At 43.7% G+C, this 26536-nt stretch overlaps 2 protein-coding genes and 1 pseudogene across 4 annotated transcripts; 2 read left to right on the top strand and 1 right to left on the bottom strand.

Annotated features, from left to right (window-relative positions):
• Positions 1 to 545: 545 nt before the first annotated feature.
• atad5a (ATPase family AAA domain containing 5a) lies at positions 546 to 13097 on the bottom strand. The gene is made up of 21 exons (XM_069713492.1): positions 12746 to 13097; positions 11889 to 11952; positions 9570 to 11284; positions 9391 to 9469; positions 9140 to 9277; positions 7601 to 7982; positions 7324 to 7472; positions 6932 to 7082; positions 6276 to 6611; positions 5544 to 5640; positions 5157 to 5239; positions 4937 to 5070; positions 4676 to 4853; positions 4377 to 4544; positions 4022 to 4249; positions 3864 to 3928; positions 3513 to 3702; positions 3218 to 3363; positions 1608 to 2473; positions 1333 to 1491; positions 546 to 1119 (listed from the first exon to the last, which is right to left on the bottom strand). The coding sequence occupies exons 2-21, from the start codon at positions 11937 to 11939 to the stop codon at positions 1041 to 1043; spliced, it is 5394 nt and encodes a 1797-aa protein (XP_069569593.1). The 5' UTR covers positions 11940 to 11952; positions 12746 to 13097; the 3' UTR covers positions 546 to 1040.
• Positions 13098 to 14731: 1634 nt separating this feature from the next.
• On the top strand, positions 14732 to 17329 carry LOC138629623 (GTPase IMAP family member 8-like; annotated as a pseudogene).
• LOC138629683 (far upstream element-binding protein 2-like) lies at positions 17248 to 26466 on the top strand. Of its 3 annotated transcripts, none has more exons than XM_069713548.1 (18): positions 17248 to 17497; positions 19310 to 19412; positions 19518 to 19577; positions 19751 to 19787; positions 19940 to 19992; positions 20088 to 20159; positions 20278 to 20335; positions 20552 to 20738; positions 20877 to 20975; positions 21066 to 21164; positions 21275 to 21377; positions 21976 to 22097; positions 22367 to 22660; positions 22843 to 22958; positions 23117 to 23205; positions 23587 to 23793; positions 24576 to 24763; positions 24919 to 26466. In XM_069713548.1, the coding sequence occupies exons 1-18, from the start codon at positions 17369 to 17371 to the stop codon at positions 24925 to 24927; spliced, it is 2025 nt and encodes a 674-aa protein (XP_069569649.1). In that variant the 5' UTR covers positions 17248 to 17368; the 3' UTR covers positions 24928 to 26466. The 3 variants fall into 3 exon arrangements, with proteins under 3 accessions (XP_069569649.1, XP_069569651.1, XP_069569650.1); XM_069713549.1 differs by having other exon boundaries at positions 17249 to 17497; positions 20567 to 20738; positions 24919 to 26465; XM_069713550.1 differs by lacking the exons at positions 24576 to 24763; positions 24919 to 26466 and having other exon boundaries at positions 23509 to 23677.
• The last annotated feature ends 70 nt before the right edge of the window (positions 26467 to 26536 follow it).

Below are 26536 nucleotides of genomic sequence, written 5' to 3'. Positions count from 1 at the left end.
AGCGTGGTTGTGAGTGGAAGTCTAATTATGTGGCACTTGCACACGCCTACACGCCTAACTTATAATTGACAGGATGCTCCAGGAAGCTTATTCAATTTCCACAATAATTCAACCACGTGGTATTCCACTGTTTTGTAAAACATTGTAAAGTTGTCCAACATGATCTATTAAGGATAAATCGGACAAGCAGAAAGAAATCCAAAATCAAACTTTACATCACACATCGACTTTTCTTCTGTTTTGGGTTAGTTTTCCTTTTTGTCGTTAATGTCCAACATTATCTATTAAGGCCTTACTTTAATTGCGTTGGGCGTTTCACCCCTGACAACGATAACGACAGGGAAAGAGGCCACGTGTGTAATAGTTAAGATCAACTTTCCAGGATATTTTAAATCACAAAACAGTCACGGACAATGAGAAATTACAGGATCCAAACCACTCAGCTGAATTGAGCTGGGCCTCTCGGCAGAGGATGAGCGTGTACATACTAGGTATATGATAAGTCATGTCAACATATGTGCTTAATTATTTAGTTGTGATTAACTTTTATTTGGTCACAACAAAAGCCCACTGTGAACAAAGTGTACATATTTAGAGCTGGAAAAAATATTTAAAAAGAAATCACTGTAATGGTGGTGAATGTGACATTTAGCAGAGCTTTCTGTCAGAAGCTGCCAGGTTGTTTATGAATTGTTTGAACCAAGATCCTGAGTGGTGATAATTTACACAGCCTTTACAAATAGATGCAAATTCTATTTTACATGTTAACTCTTACAAATTAGTCATGATTCACACTTTGTCCTGAAAAGCTATTTAAAAAAAAAACTACCAAAAACTGCTGTACAAGAAACACAGTCCAGCCTGCTTAGTATTAAAACAAAATTCTCATTCTTTCCAAGCACCAAAGGATGTCAAAAGAACAAGAGATTGTTCAGTTGTGTACACTTAAGATGAGAATATATATATACATACAACATACAAAGTGTATATTTAAGGCCGGCGTGTGTGTTCATTAGGACACGTCTGGTCATCTTTGTGCATTAGGGGAAGTCTTCAGCCAGGAACTGCAGAGTGCTCTTTTCAAGACCCAAGTGGATAGCATCAAGGTAGTGCAGGAACCTGGAGGATGGGGGGGGGGCAGCTCAGTTAGTCTCTATGAACCCATTTCAATAGACTGCATTTGTATGCATGCACTGTCTTACATCTTGTTACGCATTAACACATTAAAACAAAACCCATGAATCATCTTCACCACATTCTGCCCGCAGCAGAAACCCAAACCTGCTGCTGCTGACCAGCTGAAAAAAACACCTCTGAATTCTGCCCGCTCACCTTCGCTTTACTTTGCCTTGTTCTTTAAGTTGCTCTGATCTGCAGATGCTGCGAACGATCGGTAAATAGTCCAGAGCGGCTGCTGGTCTGCTGCCAAGTGTACCAAACACTCCTCTCAACATCAGACTCTCCATCACGTCTCCTCTCCGCTGGACCAGCCTGGAACATAACAATACACATTAACTCCATCTACACTGTGACCTGTGCAATGCTTTCTGGGTCACGGTGAAGCAAGTTTACATCGTACAAATGGATGCCATTTTGTGAGGACTCACTGTGGTTGACAGGGGCCGTCCTGAGTGAAGCTGTAACCTTCCCGATGAGCGGCCACAGGCAGGGTGAGTTCTGCTGCAGCTTCTTTTCCCAGCTCCCCTTCTAGTTGTTGGGCTTTGTCCCAGGCCTCCGCTACCGAAGCCCGGCACCTGTGGAAGCTCAGAGCCTCCACAGCCGCCTGGATCTCCAAGACCCGTTCTGTCGCCAGGCTCCACCTGTCAGTCTCGAGCCTAGACTCATCTGTCATCCCATCTTTAATGACTGCACTGACAGAAGATGTTCTTCTGTGGATGTCTCCCCCTTCTGAGGGAAAAAGCAAGGACGAATCCATGTAGGACATGTTGTCCAAGAAGTCAGCTATTGATCCTAGACACTGTGAGACTGGGACACTTTTTATTCGCTCTTCAGGAGTCAGTGGCTTCCTTTTCACCCTTTCTGAAACTAAACTCTCTTCGACTTTCTTTTTGGCTGGAGTAGCGGCCTGCTGCTCACAGAGAGATAGAAATCCGTCCTCCGAGTCCGAGTCCGAGTGCAGTCCATCCTGGTCTGGTGTACAGTGCCGCTTCTTGTTCTTCCTCATTCTGTTGAACACTTTGACTGGACTGTCAATTTCTGAGCCGCCAGCCGACTCTGCCGTGTGCAGCAACGTGGCATGTGACGGCATCGTGTCCGACGGCTGCTCTTTTGGGTCGACAGTATGATGGTCTTGCGAGGCGGAAACAAACTGCTCCGGTGTACGGGTGGAGGTAGTCAGCTGTGTGAGGGGTAGAGGTAAGAGGGTCTCCATGTTGGAGTAGAGTAGGTCAACTCCTCGTCGCCTGCTGTCTGACAGCAGCTCCCAGGAAACCGCGGCGTCCACCGGACTCTGCTGAAACAACACGTACCCAGTTACACTGTGAACATTCGTACTTGCAGCTTTTCCTAAACACAGGCTCGACTTGGGACGGCCCGGCACGCAGATCAAACCTGAACTCCATTTTTTTTTTTCTCCAAACAAGACATGCAGCCGTCATTGAAGTGTCTCCTACACGTTGACTTATTCGTGGCAGCCCGCCACAATATCAACATGGACTGCCACATACGGATTTGCTAAGTCTTATCATTAAAACTTGGTAAAATGATGTCACTTGAACACTCAGCCCCTCCCTCGCTCCAACGGTGTCTCATAAACCCTGAAAAGTCCTCCTCTCAGACCATGATCATGTGCGGGAGGAAGGATTGTTGTTTGCTTTTTCACACATGGAAGTCGCAGATTCAAGTAAGCAGTGAGCAGAGAAGTTATTTCCCGCTGTGCAGAAATGCAGATGAAAATTCTAACTGAATGTGTAGTGCGGGTTAACACGGACCAAAGACCAATGCAGACACCCGTTTCATTAGAATGCATCAGATCTCTTATGTTTCAAGTCAAACTCAAACCAAGGAACCACTAGAAGGTATGAACAGTGAACAGTGAAGACTTCCCGTGCCACTTACGTGAACTACAAAATGGTTGTCAGCCATGTAAATTATAAACACACAGGATTTACTAAGGTAAGGGTCCTTGAAGCAAGTCATCGCTTACACTTACTTGTTATGTGCTACTCTAATAAACGTGGTGGATGAACCATTTTACCCTGAGCAGCTCCCAGATGTCTCTCTCAGGTTGGATGTTCAGCAGGCCCAGAGCGCTCTGAGTGCAGCCGGTGTCACGGAGAGGCAGAGTGGACGGGACGCTCACAGACTTGTCTTCTCCCTCTTTAGTCTCCGACTTTAGTTCAGCTTTTAATGCAAATGAGGAAAAGAATTTTTTTTTATTTTAGACAAACTTATTCACATCTACAAAGAAAGAAAAAGACAGCGTAGAGTCGTAGCTATTTATAAGGTAAAACCAGGGTGTGGACAACATTGTTATTCTAACTTTTCCTCACCGTTTTTGCCCCTCTGCACCAACGGCCTTGCCGCGTGGCGGCCTCCTGTGCTGCGAGTCCAGAACTGCAGCTGCAGTAAGCTCTGCCTGATGTCACAGCCATTGAGGCTGAGCAGAGAGCTGACGTCCGATTGGTTAGTCCTCATGTCCTCAGCCAGACACAGCAGCTGCAGGTAGCTGCCCACGTCCAACTGCAGCAGGGAGAGAGAAGGAAAATCCCCAAAATGACCAACTCAGCAAAATGAACTGTTGATAACTGATTTGATAAGCAACACAAGGTCAAGCCACGTTAAAAAAAAAAAAAAAAAAACTGGTTATGTGAAAGAGTGAGGTGCAGGAATCCTCCACTCACCACTGAAGGCGTTTTAAAATAGATCTCTTCAAAGCTTCCATCAAACATGGTGCTAAAAGCAGGATCTAGAAAACACACAGGATTTAATTCAAAATGAAGGACATGGCAGAGCATAAATATACAATACAAAAGACATGTCCTTCTTGCTTTCTACTAACCGCTGGTAGTGAGGATGACTGGCCTCTTGGTCGTGGTCATGAATGTCTTGACGGCAGCTAGAAACCCTGTGTCCTCGTCAAAAATAACATCCACTTCTTCAAACAGGATAAGTGAAGTTGCCGTCTTCTTGCTGTGGTCTTCGCTGCTCTTCTCTTTGGGGGTCGCAGCTGCAGCGTCTTTAATCTTACTGCCGCCCTCATTTGCTTTCATGACTTTCTTGGAAGCAGCTATAAGAAGAGATGATGAGAATCAGAAAAATAGCAACATATTTACTATTAAAGTCCTGCTGAAGACTTTAAATGCAGGTTATATCATCAAAGAAGTCAAAAACGGACCCACTGAATGCATATTCACCTGTTAGTTCATTTTTCGTAGTGTTGGGTGGCTCCCTGTTGGCGGGTTGACCCATTTTAAAGAACTTAGCTAAAGAGGTTGGAGTCATGCCTCCTCTTTTAGAACCTCTTGGTGACTGGGGATGTTTCCTGGGAGAGGAAACCACCTTGCGAGGGGAGTTAACCTTCCCTGAAAGATGAAGAACACAATCCAAAGTTCATCTTGAAATGTTCCTTGCTGCACACGCGCACACTTATCTGAATAAAACAATCCAACAACAACAGAAACACGATCATCAGTGTGCAGAGCGCTGTGCATACCTGGAGAAGATCCAGGCCTGAGCGAGCCGGCGCTGCTGCTCGCGCTGCAGCTGTTGAAGTAGGTGGGTTTGTGGGCACCGACCCCCTGACTGTCCACCTGATGCGACTGAGTGGCTTCCTTCAGCTGGGACAGAATAAGACGGCCACTGCGCTGAGATGAAGCATTCACCTCGAAAACCTTTCATGGGGAAATCGAGAAATGAGGATGAGGACACGGCGACGTATTTATCCACGTTATCAGTGCGTGTGGTGCAGCTATACCTTGAAGCCCAGCTCCTGGGCACAAGCGTAGACTGCAGCGGTCTTTCCTACTCCAGTGGGCCCCGTGATAAGCATTGTATTACACATGTCCTCTCCATTCTGGGAGTTGTCTTCTCTGCAGTCCCAGTCTGAGTCTAGACACAAAAAAAAGACAATAAACGTCGGGCAGACGAAACAAACGTGCATCAATAAAAGGGCAGCATTTTTCCTCATCTCTCACCGTTGCTGCCTTCCTCTTGTTTCTTGTCTTTCTGCTTTTTTCTCTCTTCTTGGTCTGCGCGGAGTTTCCACTCTTTTAGCCAACTAGACACAAAAGGAACCCATGCAGTCAATATTCAACCCTATATAGTGCAAGTTTCACAACATTTGAGAGGGTGCCTTTTGTTATACATTACATTTAGCTGACGCTTTTATGCAAAGCGAGTTGCAACACACCGATGGCAGACCATCGGGAGTAATTTAGGGTTCAGTGTCTTGCTGAAGGACGATTAGGCATGTGGACAGGAGGAGCTGGGGATCGAACCACCAACCTTCCGATTGGTGTGCAACCCACTCTCCCGACTGAGCCACAGCCTCCCTACAACCAGCCAGAGGTGTAATTCCTCACCCGTGCAGCCTCCTCACTGAGGCCGTGTTGCCAATGATTTCGGTGGAGTGCTGGGGCTGATATTTGTCTGTCCACAAAACGTCCTCCTTCACCACATCTACAGGAAAAGAAAATGCAGACTGAGTTTCTGGGGGGGCTCAAATGGGTTTTATGCTTGCAGTGACTTTTTTTTTTTTTTTAGTCATTTGGTGGCAGCAGAAAACAAGTTGTGAACACAAGCTTGATCAGTACACAGCAAAGCAGAAGGGAGCTGACAATTCAGGTGATAACTGTCATCACGACACACAAAATGTTTTACACTGTCATTCATTAATATATTATTGTATTCATTCTGGTTAAATCAGCTTTAAATATTTGACTATGTGACAAAAATGATAATGGCCAGTGAAGTTCAGAAACACCACCTGCATGAATTTATTCAGCAAATATTTTAAAATGGTACAAATCTTTTACAATCACATCCTTGAGGATCTTGGATGGAAGTTGTCGAACCAGTTTGGGAGGTGGGTTTTCTGTCCCAAAAATGTTCCACATATTTGTGCTCTCTGATTACAAAACACTGACTGCAGTTATGATGAGTTGGACAGGGCCAAAAGTTTCACTCTTTATGTCATTTAAGTCCCTCCTTATTTGCTGATGCCTGTTTTTACGCTAGGCTGATTTGACAAATTTCTTCGTCCCAAAGTAAGAACGAGCAGAAGGTGATTCAGGCCAGACAATTTGCGACCTCACCTTTTTGTCCAGCGTCCTCTCCTAAAACCAAGTCATCGATTATAACCACAGAATCCTCTTCACACGGGATGGGAGCAGATTTGACCGAAGGCTTGGCTTTCTCCTTCACCACCTCCTCTTCCTCCTCCTCCGCTGGACTGGATCTCCGAGCTCGCCTCGTACGTCCTCCCCTTTTCGTTGGCTCTGGCTCGGAGACCTTTTCTTCTGAGCGGGTGGACCGCTGCTTCTTCACCACCTTTGCTGTATTCTCCCCTTCATCATCCCTCCTCTTCCTCTTCCCTCCAACTGGTTCAGTAGGCAGTGTGGTGCTGGTGACTTTAGTTACAGCCTCTGCTTCTAGTAAGTAAACGGAGCGGTTGTTCAGGATAATTCTGACTTTATGCTCTAATTTGGTGCATTTTAAACTGTTAGTAAACATAAACTGATTCAAACACTGGCTGAAAATGTATGCACCGTCGACAATTTGAACAGAAGTCTGTGTAACTTACGAATGTACAAGCATTTGTGTCACTATTTCCTTCGTACGTGCTATTAATCAAATACAGGACATACATTGGATACAATCAAAATGACAAAGGAGATTGTGTTTATCAATGCTCTGCTACTGCGATCCAACAAATCGACGGTGCTTCAGCAGCTGCTGGTGAGACACTGACCCAATGCTGTGAACTGCTGCTGATGTTCAGAACGCCTCTTCAGGAAGCGAGAGATGAACATCTGTGCTGGGAAGTGAGGGTTAGAGGTGCTCAACTCCTCCATCAGACGCTGACGAACACTTTCAGAGATCTCAGGTCTCCAGCCCGAACCCTGAAAAATAAATATCTGCTGTTGAACTCCACTGGACCTCTCACAATGTCTGTCTTTGTTCACTCATCCCAGGAAATGAATAATAAAAAGCATATAAATGTGTGTATCTATGTATACTTGTCCATAATGAGCTTTTGAAGTACACACTGCCTTATTAGCAGCTGTTACCAAGACAAATTTAACAGGACAGGCGGACTCTGGACATTTAGAGACATTCAGGTCATTAGTCTTTCCAACATACCCTTTGACAAAAGCCTCTACGGGCCGGTACTGTCTTCACACAAAGCGAGCCACTAACAGGTGGAAGAGGGTTAAATGTTCGACTCCAAAGCTCTTTCAGATGACACAATGGTGAAGACTCAGGCCACGGCAGACTCCAAAGAGGGCAGTCTGTCAAAATGAAACATAAAAAAAAAAAACAATCTTGATATAAACTTAAACTTCCTTTGTAACTAGAAAAGACTTTCCCTGTCACATGCTGATGAAAATGTGTGTTCGTCTGTGAGGGAACAACCTACCGTTCGGTGGTTGCGTTGTGTGCGAGACCGTCTGAAAGGAGGAACAGGACAGAGAGTAGGCCTCCCTGGTGGCAGCGGTCTTGGCTATATGTTTCCTAAAGGAATCGGGCAAACCGCTCTTCAGGAACTCCTTGCGCGCCCTGAACTGCTCGTCATCCTGGGAGTTGTCAGAGCCTTCGCGACTGCTCTCATCAAAGATGGAAATCACCCCCGACCCCTTCCGAGCAGTTTTCTCTTGTCCCAGCGAGGCCGCTTTGGAGCCAGATGAGACGGCTTTGCCCAGAACATCATTCAGACTGCGTAAATGCTTCTGGGTTTTACTCTTCTCCGGAGCCTTCTGTGGAGCGGCGGTCTCGTCCTCCTCCACACAGATGACACAATCCTGAAAAAAACAAAAAAACAACAACAAAAAAGCACATAATATTCTCAGCTAAATTAAAGAGAAAATAGACATTTTCATGTTGTATTGTACAGGTCACTAATTATTTAGGGTTTCGGTCTGTAACGATTATCACCTAATTGCAATTATTCGAGCTGAATGTAATCAGTTTGCATAATTGTTAGAATCGTTTCCATTGACTTCTATAAAAAAAAAAAAAATTAAAAACTCACTGAGACTAACAGAAATGTCACATTTAAATCACTACTTCCACGTTGTTTTGCCCCGTTTGAGGTTTGACTCTTTTAAAATCACATCATCTCGCTGCGACCTTCTTCTTCTGCTGCGATTTAATGTCACGGGTGAAAAATGTATGCCACCATAGTACGTTGTTTATTTCGATTATTGCTACCTATCAATGACAGTATTTCCTTTTTATAGTTCAGTAATAGGCTTCATTATTTAGGTCACACTTTCCTGTGCAGTTTTTGTTTCCAAATACTAGAAGGAAAACAGAAAAGTAATTTAAAGTTATTTGCATGATCCAAAGTTAAATGCCAAATAAATGGCATATCTTCTTTATAATTATGTGTATCAGTACACTATGATTAAATTTATACCATAATAGCGGCATGAAATTAAAAAAATTAAAAAAAACATATTCAGGTTTTGTGGTCAGTATATTACTTTTGTAGGCTTTAATAGCAAATTCTCAAATACTGATCTGAGACTGGTTCCCAATGAAGCTTTTTTTTTTTTTTAAACTCGACTTCCATTTACAAATAAGAGAAATGTATTCGGCATCACATCCCTTAAGGATGAACTGAGCACACTTGTTTGCTGCACACCAGTTATTTTCACAACCACACAGTGGACAAGATGCTGTTTGATAATGAACTGTGCATTGTTACAATATGTTTTTTCTCGATCTATGTCTTCACCAAGACTGAGACTGTAATGTGAACAAGCTCAAGGTGTACTGATGTGTTTTTAAGTCTTTAAAAATGTTTAGAAACAAGCCAAATAAATAAATAAATCTGATTACAGGACTCTCTGATGGCCTCAACTCTACCTCCTTCAGGTCAGAAAATTCCTGCTCTCACTATGATATTGTCAAGAAAAAAAAAAAGAAGCATTTTCTTGCTGGGCGTTTACGGTACCTCATCTTCACGGTAGCTCCTCTTGATGGCGGCATCATTTCGCGATGAACGCCTTAACGCGCCCTTCTTTCTCTGGCTTACTTTGGCTTTTTCCACCAACATCTTTGCCTGTTTCCTTTTTTTAGACTCACTTGAAGTCTGAAAAAGACACGATGAGGAGCACATTAACTATGATAATGTTTAAATACTCTGCTACATGTCAAAACAGAACAACAATTCGGTACATTCAGAATTTGCCAAAACAAACGTACTTTCAAAGACGCATTTATGCCACTTCCAGCTTCGGTCTCGGACATGGAGACATTTTTATTGAGTCTAGTGAATTTAATCCTTTAAGAAAAAAGGACAACAATTAGAACATAAAAAAAAACAAGCACATTGAAGTCATTCCACATGTGCAACTATTAAATTAACTGTACGCATTTGTCACCTGATTGGACTTTCTTCGGCATCAGGTGGGCACACCATCTCCACGACGAAGACACAGTGTTTGGACTTGCGTGTCTTTGGGGTGGACATCTCCACAGGGCTGTCCAGACACACAGCCGGAGTGACAGCATCCTTTGACTCATTTTGTCTCCTGGTTTTCCTGACAGGAGTCGTCGGGGTGGTTTCGGGTGCTCGTCTAACTGCAGCCTCTCGTCTGGATCTCCTCACTCCTGCAGTGACGGGAGGCTTCTCATCAACATCGATAACCGTGGCCACCGTCTCTTCCACTGCAGCAGCAGGTGAGGTGGTCAATGCCTCCTTTTCCTCTTTAGTTGTTTTTCTGCTTCTTCTTGCAGGTTTCTTCTTAGCTTCTTTGTTTTGGTGAGAGGCAGCAGGGCTTTGCTCCACAGAAGGTGGAATTACTGTGTCCTCCTCAGCATCTTTGTCTGCAGCATCCAAAATCTTCTCTTCAGGTTGCTTCTGCTTTGTTTGGCTCTTGACAGATCTGGTTTTGGACCCGTCCAGGCTCGGCTGTTTGAAGGCAGACATGAACTGCTTCTTCTCCACATCACTGCACTTTGGAGAGGATTGGCTCTCGAGCACCGCCAGCTCTAGATCCTCCTCTTGAAGAACGACATTGGACTTCCGTTTGAAAGTCAGAGGAGGAGGAGGTTGGTGCGCACCCTCTGTGCGAGGTGATGAAATGACTTCTGCGGGGCTGTTCGGTCTTTTTCTCCGGTTGAAGATAGAAGCTAACTTTCCCAAGGCTGCTTCTTGTTTGGGTGAGACTGTGTGCACTTCAGCCTGAATGGTGACAGTTCGGGGTGAAACCTGGACAGATGGTTCCCCACAGCGCACATTTCCTTCAGCTTTGAAGTTGTCCATCTGGTCAGAGTCCATTTCCACTCCCTCGGTTTTGCTTTCATCTGGTATGACTTCTTTAATGTCATCCTGACTCTGACTGCGCACAAATTCTTCAAAAGATATTGTGACTGTGCTATTGTTTAACTGAGAGGCCTCATCCGCATTGACCTCCATGCTAGTATCACACAAGGAGCTCTCTGCTTCTTTCCCCTCTGGCTCCGAGTGATCTGCCTCCTGTAGCTGCCTCCTCCGAGCACCTCGTGCTGCAGTTCTGACCAGTTTTGCTTCGTCAACTGGAGATAACTCAGTCGTGTTCGGTGTTGGTTTGAGTTGGATACGTTTCCCACATTTTGAACCTTCTTCATCACTGGCAGTCTGAGAGGCATTCATCTCTGATAGTCCTGCAGTGACACAAGCCTCGGCACTGAGCTGGGCCAGCAGAGCTGCCGTATCGCTGCCGAGGACCTCAACGCCGCTGACTGCTTTTGCTGCCGAGTCTTTGCTCTCGTGTGGTTCTTCTACAACCAGGCAGCTTGCATCCTCAGTTTTGGCCGCCACATGTTTCCTTGCAGCTTTGTTAGCCTTTCTACTCCGTTTCTGTGATGGCTGCTTCCCCACCTCTGGGTTGGTAAGTTTTTCTGCAGAGGGAGACCCCTGACAGTTTTCTTTAGATTGTTCTGCTGAGCCGGTCTTTTCTTTACAGGACGGACCCTTCCGGCTAAAGTAGTCTCTGATGTTGTTGGAGCGAGGAGGAGAAAAGGGTTTCTCCATAGGCTTGGCCACGGGAGAGAAATAGTTTGTGATTGTCTTGACAACAGGACTGGCATCATCTTTGTGAGATTTCTTGCAAGGCTGTGAAAGAAGTGACAAAGTAAATCAAACATGACAATACATAGGAAGGAAGAAACACAATTTCCAATGAAACAGGTAGTGGATACTATACAAAGCCCAAAGTTAGGGGTGAGTCATATTGTTTTGTTCACTGTATCGTTTCTAATTTAATTTTAAAAAAAATTAATATGGTGACAATGTAAATATTCCAACTTGTTGACGTAATGACATCATACAGTTAGGCTGCTTTATAATATGACATACATTGAGTGTATTAACTTACGCACAGCAGCAATAAGTAATGCTGAAAGCAGTTATATTTTATACATGTGTGAATGTGAATCTCACTCTAAATTACTGTTGTCGTCGACAAACTACAGAACTAAGAGATCATTTTTGTTTAGTTTTTACAAAACATTTGAAGGCAAACTTTTACGTTATGCTGAAATATAAAACTATGACACTCATTTCATTGCAATGGTATAGTCTTGAAGTTAATAATAAAATAGTTTTCAGCTTTTCGTCTTGTTTTCAAGAATATTGTTATTGCAGAAATACCCCAAAATATTGTGATATTATTTGAGGGCCTTAACACCCAACCCAAACAAAAGTGTCATTAAAATACCTTGGTGTCAAAGTCCTCGATGATAGAAGCCATAGCCACAACACCAGCCATTATTTGAGGAGACCTAAAGCAGAAGAAAACACTGTTTTGCACCACAGCACTTAGGTTCTGCAGATAAGTGTGATCATGTCAGGGTTTCCCCTGACATGATCACACTTATCTTTTTTTTCAGAGCAGCTGAATCCCTACAGCTTTACTATAAAATTAGTTTAAAATTCCTCCAGAAACGAAGGAAAACTCTTGCACAGGTCTGAAAGGGCAGTAAATCACAGTGTTAATGGCCTTTCCTGTAGGATCAGTGGCCTAAGAGGCCTTCAATGTAAACTCAATGGTTGACAAATCGATTCCTGCAAAGGAGCTTTATCTACCTTTCTGTCCTATTCGTCATGTCCCACTTTATTATTATTATTATTATTATTATTATTATTATTACCAGAAAGAGGCAACAGATCCATTAAAATAACTGGATAAGGATCATGAGATGGTACCAGTGATAGTTGGACAGAAACGTTTTTCTGCCACTTCCATACATTTAATAATAATAATAATAACAACAACAATAATAATAATAATTAAACAGTTTTTAAACAAAGTCTCCAAATCGTTCAAACGAACAAATTCAATGACTTGTATTTACTCAAAATCAGCCGCCACAGTATCTGACTGTAAACACTGTACAGTAGGCCCTACACAAAGTGAAGCAAAGGCAGTACGAAAACGTTCATTGTTCAAATATTCCTCCACATCGTGGTGGAGGCCAGCAGGTAGCGAGTAAAACGATATTGTTCCCGACACGGTGAAACTTTTCCCTGTGAAGACGAACAGCCACAACAACAAAGGGAAAGTAAAACACTCACCGATAGCCGAACTTGCTGCAACGTCGAGACTGTTTTCTTGCCTTTTTCTTACTCCCTCCCTCGTGTGTGCGACTGACCGCCGAAGGTAAAAGTCATGGTGTGAAGAAGAACAGCTGTTTGTTGCCAGCAAAACGTCTTAAAAGTTTTATTGTGAAACAACAGGCTAGCAGACTTCACCAGGCGCTCGTCTCACAGCAGCTCCGCTCCTCGCAGCCGCCAGAAGTGCTCCTAACATTTTCCGCGCTGGACTCGGACGCGCGGCCGCAAAGCGCAGGAGGTTACGCGGATATTTCCCCGAGCAGTTTCCAGGATGAATTCAAAATACATATCTCTGTGGCATAAACTGCCCTTTCGAAAACGCGCCAGTCCGCTTATGAATGAAGAGCGCCAAACGTACGCGTACCCTCGGCGTGACACAGTTCCACCAATCACAGGAGACAAAACACGGTCGTCATCGTATGACGTCGCTTGCCCATAACAAAGATGGCGTATGGTGCGCAGTTTAACAAGGAGAGGGAAAATCTACAGCGCCCACTACTGGCTGAAAAAGTCACTCATTCACTGTGCAGGAGTAGTAAAAACCTGTCAAATTAAAACAGTGAATTGCAGTGACAGTAATAAAACTATCTGCAGTAGTCTGTAAATTCTCTATTACACGTCAGAAAATAGTGGAAAAACGTCAATAAAAATGTCCCACAGTTCAAGATTAGTGGTGAAAAGTAACAAGTACAAAAGTAGGCTACTTAATAATTTAGAGGTGCTTACTCTGCTTGAGTATTTTCATTCGATGCTACTTTATATTTCCACTGCCAAAGGGAATTATTGTAATTGTGTACTGCACTACATTTATTTGACAACTTTAGGGCCATAAGGGCCTTTTAAAATACAATACTTTGTTTAATGTTACACCAGCGCATTCCAACCTGTTTGGCTACTGATGTCTTATAAAAAGCACATATCTAACCAAAATTCAAAGAACAGATAGTTTGTGTGTATTTTTTTATTCTTTCCTCTCCCAATAATTATCTGAGAACTCCTTACATTTATCGACTGTCCCTGGTTATAAAACTGGAAATCAAACTGGCTCCACCTGCAGCAGCTACAACAGTAACGTGCTGCTATGACACTGACACTTCAGTTTCAAAAATGTACCGATCATCTTCAATAATACATCGAGGGACCAAAGCGGTACTTTAATTTTAATACTTAAACTACAATTTGTTGCTAAAGTTTTTTTATTATAGGTTTTTTTCATGCAGAGGTTTTTTACTTGGAATTGATTGTTTTTAATTTTCTGTATTGGTACTAATATTGTACTCATACAATAGTTCTTCCACCACTGCTCAAGATGATTTTATTCCTTCAAAGGTATTTTGTTGGGCCGACAGTCCAAAACCTAAAGATCTACTCTTATATTGAAAAGTTGAAGCTAGTAAATGTTGAAGCTGGTAAATTAATATTCAGGGCAACTAATAAGTGACTAACAACTTCAGCAACACACAGATTGGTTTAGGTTACTAACAGTGGGGCTACATGGTCATCAGCAACACACATTAGTCAGTATCAGTAACCAAAAAAATAACTTGTATCCATGTTTGACTTTCACTGATGTGATGGACCACAGTTTTTCCAAGCTGTCACACTGACACATTATGACACACAATGTTGAGAAGCATTGTTTTTCATCCAGCTGTGAAATGTCTGTTTTTTCTGAATGATTTACTCCTGTTACTTACCTAATACTGTCATATTTGTATTTTTTTTTTCCTCATATTTTTTCTCGACATTCCACAGTCGACAGTCAAAACTCTTGAGTCCAAAGGACACACCACACTTTATTTCTCACCAACAGAAACTCAGCAGTGTGTGCGGGTACTGTTTTTTTTTTTTTTTTTTTTTAAGTTTCATGTTGCAGTTCCTCTGATACAGCTTTTATTTTTGACTGAGCTTTCGATTTCAGAGGCAGAAAAGACAAGTCAGTGAAAACAATGGATAATATTCATGCTGATTCCAACTCTGGTAAGTTGTCTTCTGTTTATAAAACTGCCTGTTACATAGTAGAGCCTGTACTGTAACATCTTCTGTAGTTATAATGGAATAAACTGTATATCTTTGAATAGAAAGAATTTGACTCCGTGTATAGATCCTCTTGTTGTGTACACACACACAGCAATGTACAGGAAGGCTAAACAAGAACAACAAAGCTGAACAGAGATACATAAACATAAGACTATTGGATATAAAGAAGTCATAGAGCAGATTTAATTACACCCAAACCTCTGTGCCTGGTTAGGCGTTTGATGTGAAGGGTAAAGCAACTCAACAAATAAAAGTGTGCATTTCCTTTCATCTGGTCTGAAATCAAAGTCACAGGATAAAATGTTCTACTGCCTCACTTTGTATGACGACATATACTCTCGTTGCTTTTATTAATATTTCAAATTAGTCTGCTGACTTTGATTTGTATTGATTAATTTGAATAGCATAACAATCATAACAACACTGTATCTATCTCACAGGACAAAGTAATCACTGTCCAGAACTGAAGATTGTGTTGATAGGTGGAAGAGAATTGAACGGAGAGCCCAGCAGCAAGAGGGACACCGGCAACATCATACTGGGTAAAAATGTTTTTGACACCGGCAGAAGAACTGCCCAGAGCGTGGCAGTGAGGCAGCAGGAGGTACATGGCAGACAAGTCACTGTGGTTGACACTCCAGGCTGGTGGTGGCACTATCTGTGAGAAAACACCCCAAAGCTGGACCAGAGGGAAATCAAGAACAGTGTCCATCTGTGTCCACCTGGGCCTCACGCCTTTCTTCTAGTCATTCCTGTGGATTTACATTTGCCTCAGGTCTTTACAGCCTCACTAAAAGAGCACCTGAAACGTTTGCAGGGAGATGTGTTTAATCACACCATTGTGCTGTTTACGGTGCCTGCACCAATTCAAAGTTTTGAATCCAAAATCATTAGATGGCTAGCGCTGCAGTGGATTCTTGAACAATGTGGAAACAGAAAACATGTTCTCAGTATCGGTGACAGGCAGGAAAGCACTCAAGTCATCATGCTTTTTGAGAAAATAGAGGCAACGGTTGCAACAAATGGAGGCGGTTACTATTCTCTTGATAGTGTTCATGGGAAAGAAAAAAATGACAGCAACAGCTGAAAGAGCATCAAAGAGGTTTGATGAAGTGCAGACACAAAGACAGAAACTCAAAGCACTGATTGAAGGTGAGTCACACATTTCTGTGTACCAATAACAATAGTTTGTGCTTCTCAGTGAATTCATTTATTCATCAGCTTACTTTGAAAGCTGCATATTCAATTTAAAAAAAAAATACAAAAATTGACTCAAACAACCAAATCCTTTAATTAAAAAACAAATTCACTACAGAACTCTTTTGCCCATGAAAAACTGTGGGGTTAGTTTTATTGAAGCCTCCTTTCTTGTTGATTCAAGCCTCCTTAAAAAGCCCTTATAATGCATTCAACTTCATGCCTGATTATTTTTGCATTCAATTCTTACAGGCAGCAAAACCCCACCGACACATTTAAGACCAGTGATGGTCGGAGCGCAGTGGTCCGGCGAGAGCTCAGCAGGCAACACCATTCTGGGAAAAGATGCATTTGCTGTTGCTCACAGAAGAACAACAATGTACCGTGAAATAAACCACGACATGGTGGCAAGACAGGCAGCTCACGGCGGTAGAGTCTCCTGGCTGGTTCTACAACCACACTCTTAGGGACACCTCTGAGACGGATAAACTTGAGACAGAGAGGAGCGTGTCTCCGGGCCTTCCAGGACCCCACGCACATTCCGTAGACCGCAGGAGAAAGTGTATCACGGAGTCCACAGTCTGGTTAACTCAACAGGTAAAAAATTATACTTCACCAAGCAATTAACATTGCTGTTAATGGGTCAAGTTCCACCTTGGCCTGTTGATGGTGATTCAACTTTTAATGAAGTGGAAACGTTTGGAGAAATTGAAAAAGTTTTGCATGCACCACACATTACAGGGAGATATTTAATATCACTGCAGACCCCCTTTGAAAACACCTATATCTACTATCCAAAGACTGTCTGCGGCAATGTTGGTCGCGTTTGAATGAATATTTGTGGACGGTGGAGTTATAGGTTGCAGTGAGCCAAAGGTTTGTCACAAAGTACTCGCGACTCCACTAAAATATGACATTTTTCGCCGGGAGAGACGGGTGTACCAACTTTCAGGAGTTTTTGAATATGATAAAGCCGCCAAAAATGTAGTTGTTTACGGAGAATCATAATAATCGTTTGGATAAGAATAGGGCAAAGGGAAAATAAAACATCAATAAATAAAGGATTAAATGAATACAAAATAAATAAATAGGGGAAACACAGAGGCAAATTAATACAGAAATGTTCAAATATGTCACATTTTATTTTTATTTATTTATTTTTTTTATTTAGTCAGTTTCGCTCTTCTCAATAAGCGTATGAAGAGCTATGCGTGTGACCCTTCCCGGCTGCCGTCGTGTCTCGGGCGCTATCCTTGCCCAGTCAGTTTCTTGACTTTCCTTCCCGCTCCTGCGCAGCTCTTGTCTTAGATTTCTGCTCCTTTTGCCTCGCTTGTCCTCTGGTTCAAAATGTCGGAGTACAACGCAGTACCGCCGCCCGGTCCGGGGGCCCCTCTCGGCGGACAGGCGGCTCTTGGAAACGGAGCGGGTGGCATCAAGAAGGATGCGTTCGCGGACGCGGTGCAGCGGGCCCGGCAGGTGAGGGATGTACCCGGCAGGAGCACGTCTGTACAGAAGTAGTTAGCATCAGGGCTAACGTGTTGGACTCAACTCCACACCAAACACGGGGCTTTACATTTTCGAAATCCCATATTGGTCATGAATGTACAGTAAAGCGTGTCAGTGGTGAATATCGCCATACGGTAAACGATAGCTGAAACACGAGCGTTATTATCTGATTTTAATTCGGCGTCCCAACTCTTTCTCTCAGCTAAAATACACCATCAGGATTACGTGCATTAATACTTCTGGCAGAATGCAACTTTAAACCAACTGGGTTGGTTGAATTTTTAAAAGTGAAAAAAAATAAATAATCCAGGTGTGATGCCAAACTGTGGTGCAGCGTTAAAAAAAAAAAAAAAGAAGAGCTGGGACAGAAAACATCTGTGCATTTAAGGCATCATGAGCGCCAACATGTATTTACTGACACTGTATCCAGTCTTCCTGAATTACTATATCCAGGCAAACACAAATAGGTTACAAATTATAGGAAAAATCTGAATAGTGAGTGGAGAAACCTCTGCTTTTGTGTCGAGGTGACGAGAGGAGCCTTTTGAAAGAGAGTTTTTTTTTTGTTTGGGCACAGATTGCTGGAGCTTCAGTCTCACAGACCGCTCCGCTGGCTCTTGTTTCGGTAGGAACAGTGACTAAAGTGACGCCTGTAATTAGATCTGTGTGAAAGACGTCAGTGAATAGGGTCAGAAACTGTGGTCCCACATCTGATGAGCACGGGGCTCGTCCATTAGTGCGATATGTAAGGAAAAAGAGTAGGAGCAACTCTTCCCCAGTTGAGTGACAATTTCAATACAGGACCTGATCAGTCTGCCGGCAATTACGTGAAGAGGGATGTTATAGTCGGACTGCAGTGCATAAACCGCTCATTATAAAGATGAACGCACATTTGAGAGTTCAGCGTTGCAAAAACAAACATGGGCACTGGTCTACAGGGATACGGAGGAAAGTGACATGATCCGATGAGTCATCCTTCACCATCGTCTCGACAAGTGGAAGAGCCCATGTGTGGTGTACACTGGGCTCGGTACAGAACTGGATGCCCGGCCCCTGTTGTGGTGTATGGGGGGGTATTTTTCTGGCAGGGTTTGGGTCCATCTATGCCCTTTGAGGTCACAAGTACGGAGTTATTCTGGTTGATCACTTTGTTCCTGTGATGAAACATTTTACAGGATAACCTGATGAAAGTGGTCTCTTCCAGCATGACCCCCATCCATAGGGCACGAGGGGTCACTGGAAAAGGATGACTTCACAGTCAGTGGATCTCAACCCAGTTGAACATGTCTGGGAGATTTTGGACCGACAAGTCGGACAGCACTCTCTAACACCATCATCAAAACCCCAAATGAGGAAATATCTTTTAGAAAAAAAAGTGCTCCATCCCTCCAGTATAGTGACTTCTACAATCCATGCCAAGGAGCACTGACGCTGTTCTGGCTGCACGTTGTCGTCCAACAATTGACACTTTATGTGGACTTGTCCTGTAATGAGTGTCTGCTGGTAGTCATATTATTAATCCCTCAGGGAAATTGAAGTGCCACAGCAGCCACCTCACAAAAAAAAAACAAAAAAACAATTAAACAAAACAGACTCCAAATTAACTGATAAAAGACCATACACACTGTATAATGATAGTAGCACAAAGTACTCTTCATTAGTGCCAGTCAAGTAGATGTTGAAGACTGTGCCGTTTGCTCCTTGCAGTGCACGAGTGTTAATCTGCTGTGTATTTCAGCAGTACAGTACGTTGCCACGGTGATGTTTACACCTGTCTTTCAGATCGCAGCTAAGATCGGCGGTGATGCTGGTCCTCCCATGAGCAACAGCGCTGCATCAGACGGCTTTCCTTTCACCGCACAGAAACGACAGCTGGAGGACGCAGGTAACCGTGACTACACCTCTGTATCGCATGCTCTACGGTGACTTTAGAAGGTCTTTTCCGTCCACTCTTGACTCCTCACACACCTGTCCTTTCCTCGCCTGGCAGATGAACCGGAGAGCAAGAAGCTGGCTGCCCAGAGTGACTTGGAATCAGCCACAGCACTGTGTGAGTTAGTCTTGCTCTTTTGTGCTCAGTCGACAGTTTGCTTTGTGGTGTTTAAGTTGACAGTGTTGGTCCGTTCACGCTTCACGTGCCCTGTCTGTGTCACATTGTCCTCACACCGTCCATTAGTAATCCAAAACCTCTCCCTCTCTGATTTCTCTCCATCTTTCCCTCAGCTATCGGTGCACAGTTAGCTGCTCTTGCGCAGCAAAGGTGAGAACCCGCAGCTTTCAGTTGACTGTGTATTACGTTGGAAGTATTCAGCCTTTCTGTCACGTCAGTTCAGAAAAAAAAAAAGATTACCACTGCTTCATTTGTTGCCTCTTATACTCTCGTTTATCATCGCTGCTTGCTGATGGAGTCAGACCCGCCTCCAGCTCAGAGGAGTACGGCGTTCCTGACAGTATGGTGGGACTCAGTGAGTGCAGCGCGACTTTATTTTGACACATACTGATCTAATGTCCCACTGATCACACACATTTTTTGACGGTGCGACCCCCCTTTCATCCCCAGTTATCGGCCGTGGAGGTGAACAGATCAATAAGATTCAGCAGGAGTCAGGTTGCAAGGTGCAGATAGCTCCAGGTACTGTCTGTGAAGTTAGCCGTTGTCCACACGTTTCCATTTTTATCACAGCCTGCGGTTTTCTTTTTTTCTTTTGGTGTTGAATTTAGTTACATAAGTTCTCTCTGTATGTGTCCAGACAGCGGAGGCCTTCCAGAGAGGAGCGTCTCTCTCAGTGGTTCCTACGACTCCATACAGTAAGTCTCCACGGGCTCATTGTATTTTCACGAGGAAGCTTTAGAAATGTTGGCTAATAACGAAGAAGGCTGTGCCTAATGAAGCATTTGTTACATGTTGATGTTGGAAGCTCTGTTCTTTCAACCATTCAACCACCGTTCTTCATGACATTTTATCAGCTTTTAGGTCCAAATGACGACATGACTTTGTAAAGTGAATGTGGAGTAACTGGTCAGCTCTTCCCCCGCTAGGAAGGCCAAGGCGCTGCTGGATGAGATAGTGTCACGAGGAAGGGGTACACCCCCGTCTTCTTATCACGAATCTACCAACGGGCAGAACGACACAGTACATGAGATGATGATCCCAGCTGGCAAAGCTGGCCTTGTCATTGGCAAAGGAGGAGAGACCATCAAACAGCTACAGGTATTATCCAAGACTATTGTCGGACTGTGTGTGACTGTTTTCCCGTACACTTTCTTCATCTTTATATGTTGGTGTACTTATTCGTGTGTCCATAAACACATGCATAACCATAATGTTTGATTGTGTGTGATATTCCAGGAGCGTGCAGGGGTGAAGATGATCCTGATCCAGGACGCCTCTCAGGGACCCAACGTTGACAAGCCTCTGCGCATTATCGGAGATCCGTACAAAGTCCAGGTACACCCATGAAATCATCCTTTGCTTTTCAAAATAGATGTAGCGGTGAGTTTCCATATACTGTAATCAGCACGTTTTTCTGTTTTCCAGCAAGCCCAGGAGATGGTGCAGGAGATTCTGAGGGAGAGAGACCATGCTGGCTTCAGTGAGAGGAACGAGTTCGGGTCCCGGATGGGAGGAGGCATAGATGTAAGTTTGTGTGCGGCAGCAACGATTGTAGTGAGTTTAGGGATCTTTCAGCTGAATTCAAGGTAATGAAAAGAGGAACCTACTTTTTTTGTCCCCCCCCCCCGACTAAGATCCCGGTACCTCGACACTCAGTCGGTGTGGTCATCGGGCGCAACGGAGAGATGATCAAGAAAATCCAGAATGATGCTGGAGTCAGGATCCAGTTCAAACAAGGTAGGTCCCTGTGATAATTGTGTAATTTTTCAATTCATAAATTTTCCACATTGGCATTCAAAATACATTCAGGGTGTTGTCAATGTTTAGGCAACATGAAAGGTTGATGTTAGCTGCTGCTGATGAAAAACTAAAACACTCTCTGGGCTAAAGAATGTCTTCGGAGCATTTCCTGACTCTAATGGATTTCATGTGATTTGATGGCTAAACTGTCTTTAAATCACAGACTCAAATGTATTAATGTGCAAAATGATGTATTCTATGTACTGGTACAGAAACTTTATTTAAACCATAGAAAAACTGAAGGCATTAGAACCATTCTGTTTCTAAAGTTTGCTTTTGTAGAGCGGGTGTAAATTTTCCTTATTTTCTTTCTTTCTGTATTTTATGTTAATAACTTAACATGCATTTTTGAGAAGCTTTTTCTTCTCAAAGTCTTGTGTTAAAAGTTTCCCAGTTTGTCTGAGGTCTTGAGTTCCAGACATGGGGGTTGATTTTCCGTGGGGTCAGCACTACAAGAAGTCTTTTCATATCATTACTTTGTTAAAGTCTACATTTCAAATATGTTGCTCAACGCGCTCTTAAATCTTTCTTACAGATGACGGGACGGGTCCAGATAAGATTGCCCACATCAGTGGTCCGCCTGAACGCTGCGAACACGCTGCCCAGATCATCAACGACCTGCTGCAGAGCATCAGGGTCAGGGAGGAGGGACAGGGGGTATGGATCACTTCCTCTTACACTGCAGTAGAACTGTCACAGCTGCTTCTTTCACTTGTAAATTAATTGACAATTGTAAACAACATTTTTGTATTGTATTGTAGTATTTTCTTTTAGTTTATAAGTTAAGCCTTGTGATGTATGCATCAGTGTATTTAAACTCCAGAGAGCATGACTACTTTTCATTTAATATAAATGTATTCTTTTTTTTTAGAGACACACATCTATTGCATTACATTATAGTCATGAGACTTTGCCTCCATCCGCAGGGTCCCCCAGGTCCTCCAGGCATGCCTGCAGGCAACAGGGGCCGAGGTGGGGGACAAGGTGGCTGGGGTCCCCCTGGAGGGGAAATGACCTTCTCCATTCCTGCCCACAAGTGTGGGCTCGTGATCGGCCGGGGAGGAGAGAACGTCAAGTCCATCAACCAGCAGACAGGGGCCTTTGTGGAAATCTCTCGGCAGCCGCCCCCCAACGGAGACCCCAGCTTCAAGCTGTTTATCATCCGGGGGTCACCGCAGCAGATCGACCACGCAAAACAGCTCATTGAAGAGAAAATTGAGGTACTTTACTGAGGTTTTTATAGTTGCTGAACAAGTAGTAAAGCAAAAGTGGAACAGTTGGAGTCCCTGCTTGAACAAAATAATCACAACTCCATTTGCCCATTTGAATTTGTGCATACTCTTAAAATAAAAAGCCACTGTGATTCTTTGACTGATACACTCAATTATATCACGCGTTTCAGGGCCCTCTGTGTCCTTTGGGCCCGGGGCCAGGTGGACCAGGTCCTGCTGGTCCAATGGGTCCCTACAACCCCAACCCCTACAACCCCGGACCACCTGGGCCTCCTGGACCACCACAGTGAGTAGCTGCAGCTAATATTCATCTGTCTGTGTAGCTCTACGTGCCACAAATTAAAGCTGTTTTCACAGCATTTAAGAAAATCTTTCTTGCCACGAAGGGGCGATGAATCTGAGGAGTTTTTAGTTTTAGTTTTTAACCACTTCTTTTCTCCTCAGTGGGGGTCCTCCAGGTCCTCACCAGTACACCCCTCAGGGCTGGAGCAACACCTACCAGCAGTGGCAGCCCCAGCCACCCCACGACCCCAGTGAGTCACCCTTGACTTCACTGCCTCTGCACATTTTAAGGGACTAAATGTTGATGAATGTTAATCTTTGTTTATTTAAGCATGTCGGCCCTCTTTACAAACACGTCAAACCCGCTACATCATTCATCCCAGGCCACATGTTTACTGTACACCCCTCACAGTTATTCTGACGAGTAATGACACCTTTTTCTAAATCTGGAAAGGTCAACTGGAGTACTGATGGAAATGTTGTGATGAGATGCAGTGTCTGTATCTGTAGCAGCTCTGGCTAACCCTGTCTCTGTTTCCCCCCTGGTCTCCAAGCCCGGTCTCCAGGCCAGTAGCAGGGGCTCACCCTCACCCTATGAGGACCTCACCCCCTCCACCCTACATCTTTTCTAGGCAAGGCAGCAGCCAATGACCCCAACGCAGCCTGGGCGGCCTACTACGCTCAGTACTACCAGCAGCCATCGGGGGCTGTGCCAGCCCAGTACCCCGCAAACCCAGCTGGAGGTGCGCAAGCTTCAGGGGACCAGACCCAGCCCGCGCAGACACCGGGGGGCCAGCCAGACTACACCAAGGCCTGGGAGGAATACTACAAGAAGATGGGTGAGACAGACAAAGAAAAGCACCTGTAGATTTACTGCTAGCAAGCAAAATCAGCTTCAGTTGGACTGAAATGGTTGAAGTCAATCAACAGAAACAACTAACAGTTCCTGTGTTACAACGGGAAAGTGGTTGCACAGCAGGGAAACACAAAACACGTGAACACGTAAAGAAAAACCAGCGGGGCCAGAGCTATAAAGTGTCTGTCACTGAGTGAGTGAGAGATAAAAGTCACATCACAGTTTGACTGAATGCAGCGACTGCTCAAATTAAAACCCCTCCAGTTTCACGCAGGCTGCAGCTATATACTAGGTTTTGACGTGGACATGTGTTTCCTTCAGGAGGAGCGGGGGGACGGGGGTCTGAATGGAAGAGAAAACACTGCATTTTCCTGTTAAATCTTATATTAGAACGCATCATTTGACACTTTTCAAACCAATTTGTCCACACAATAGTCGCATGCACTGCCGAGAGCATTAAGCGAACATCTGTGTAATTGTAAATACAGAAAATAAGACCTCGCCTCAATTGAAAAAAAATAAAGAAATGCATACAGAAAAAAGCGTGCACACGCTGTTGAATGTAAGTTCTTGTGATACAAAATGTGTGTTGAGTATGTTATTGTTCACATAAAAGAAGCTTATTCAGCTGGTTCGGGTGGAGCTCAGCTATGTGAATAAATGTTACTGAGCATGAGTAGCTCCTGAACACTTTCACATCGTCAAAGTAGCTCTCAGAGGGAAAAAGGTTGGAGACCCCTGGTCTAACATGTCCGTCACCTGCAGCCCAGGCAGGTGGCTCTGTTCCTGGGACCCCAGCTGCAGCTCCTGGAGCAGCAGGGGGCGCAGCTGCCACATCTGGAGACCAGCCGGACTACAGCGCAGCGTGGGCGGAGTACTACAGGCAACAAGCGGCGTACTACGGACAAACAGGACAGGCCCCCGGGCAGCCCGCCACTCCCCAGCAGGGACAGGTTGGTACAGAGGCTACGGCGAGGTTTTCATCATGTGTGGATGCTGTTATTCTGGCTCCTCCATCTCACGTGGAGGTTCTTTTCCCCCCCAATAGTAATAATTCTATCCTTTTTCACGCAACGGATGTGCTTCCTTTCAACCATTTGTATTTTAGGCGCAGTGAGAGTTGATGGCAGAAGATCTCTGAGGCTGCAGAGTACGGAGAAGACAGGATAAAGAGGACAACCCTGAGCTTTAGGTTAGGATCTATTCATTTAAGTTATATATCTTTTTATTTGTTGCACAGAGAAGTGAAACCCTTCCTCACCTCTGAACATCATCTGGATGCTTTTTATTAAAAAAATGTGAACTGCACAAATGTTCTAGTGCTTTGCTGTTGAGGGGAGGGAGAAGACTGATTAACATGGCCATGACATGTACTCACTTTTTGCAAGGCCTCTGCGTAGATTTATACACACATGGAAGCCTTGAAATATGTACTTTACTGACTGAGTTGCCAATACATTCAACTTTAAAGCACTTACCTTCATACCCCCAGTGTTATATTTACCAAATTACTGAGGTTTTAGGACTATCATCAGATAAATACTTTTTATGGCCCATTTAATTTTTTTTTTCAATTTAAGATGTCACGTTTGGCTCTGCTGAGGCTTGCATGGTGTTTCAACTTCAATTCAATTTGGATTGTTTTATCCTTTTTTTTTTTTTATCATGAATGTGTTCACCTAGAGTCTTTTGGATGAGCGAGACGGTGTACAAATGGGTTGTACAATCTAGATTTCTGCATGTGGAATGAGTGCTACCTGATGAAATTTGATTCGATTCGGGAAAAAAAAAAAAAAAAGAAAAGCAAGGTTACCCTTTTCCTTGTGGAACAGCTTGAGTCGGGCTTCTCGTGGTAAAGTAGAAGTCCTGAGCTGCGTGTGGTGACTTGAAAAAAAATTCTCCAAGTTGCAAAGGAATGAGTTGTTTGAGACGTGAATGTGGAGGATGTAGTATGTGTGATTTATGTTGCCGTGGTTTAAGAGTTGCCTCAGTTTGTTTTGACATTATTTTCACTTCCATCTGCAGTTGAGACGCCCCCTTTGTCTCATGAAATGACCTTTCAGGAAACAGTTCTTATGATTGTGTTTTGGTTGGAAAAACTTACCGTGGACGGGGGAAGAAGATGCTTTTCAGATTGGGTCAGCTCAGGCCGAACACTTATGTCAGTGAGTCAGACCTTTGAAGACCAACACAATGCTGGAGGGCGTTCACCTCAACAAGACTACAGAAGATCTGTCTTCAAATGTCATGGGAGTCTTGTTCAGGTGGAGGTTCTGTCACCGTCTGTAGTTCATACTGCACAGTTCCTCTATCAGATTAACGTCATCGCAGGCTACACCCAAGCTAAGCTGTGATTTAGTTTCATATCCAGGTTGCATGTCTTCTACTTTGGTTTTTATGAATGCCAACAACATCTTTTGCCTTTCACTGTTTGTGTGCAAAAGAATGTCTTCCAATGTGTCCCACTTATAACATATATTGTACATGTACAGACTGTAAATTCAGCAATATAAGGCTGTTGGTTTTCACTTCCGGAGAAGTATCAGGTATGATTCTTGTATTTTGAACGGCAGCTGTGAGTCTTGCCTTTGGCAGCAGTGTTGATATCTTTAATAAATGACCACCAGCAGCAATACTCTGAATTAAAAAGGCAAATGTCAGTTACTTTAAAATCTTTTTTTTTTTTTTTTTTGTCTTTTATGCTCCGTTACAAACATAGCACAACA

This window comes from Brachyistius frenatus, unplaced genomic scaffold, assembly GCF_029030835.1.
Source record: "Brachyistius frenatus isolate BFR_SWC_R1_liver_20210118 unplaced genomic scaffold, ASM2903083v1 Contig_119, whole genome shotgun sequence".
Classification (NCBI taxonomy): Eukaryota; Metazoa; Chordata; class Actinopteri; family Embiotocidae; genus Brachyistius; species Brachyistius frenatus.
This window is presented reverse-complemented; position numbering and strand designations above follow the sequence as displayed.

Excerpts from the sequence above, each read along its gene's own strand:
- atad5a (XM_069713492.1), bottom strand. The coding sequence starts at position 11,939 with ATGGCTGGTGTTGTGGCTATGGCTTCTATCATCGAGGACTTTGACACC. Across the intron at positions 5,641-6,275 it reads AGAGGACGCTGGACAAAAAG|ATGTGGTGAAGGAGGACGTT; the intron begins GTGAGGTCGCAA and ends CTTTTCCTGTAG. Across the intron at positions 3,703-3,863 it reads ATTTTAAAACGCCTTCAGTG|TTGGACGTGGGCAGCTACCT; the intron begins GTGAGTGGAGGA and ends TCCCTGCTGCAG.
- LOC138629683 (XM_069713548.1), top strand. The coding sequence starts at position 17,369 with ATGTCGGAGTACAACGCAGTACCGCCGCCCGGTCCGGGGGCCCCTCTC. Across the intron at positions 19,413-19,517 it reads ACGACAGCTGGAGGACGCAG|ATGAACCGGAGAGCAAGAAG; the intron begins GTAACCGTGACT and ends CTCGCCTGGCAG. Across the intron at positions 22,661-22,842 it reads TCATTGAAGAGAAAATTGAG|GGCCCTCTGTGTCCTTTGGG; the intron begins GTACTTTACTGA and ends CACGCGTTTCAG.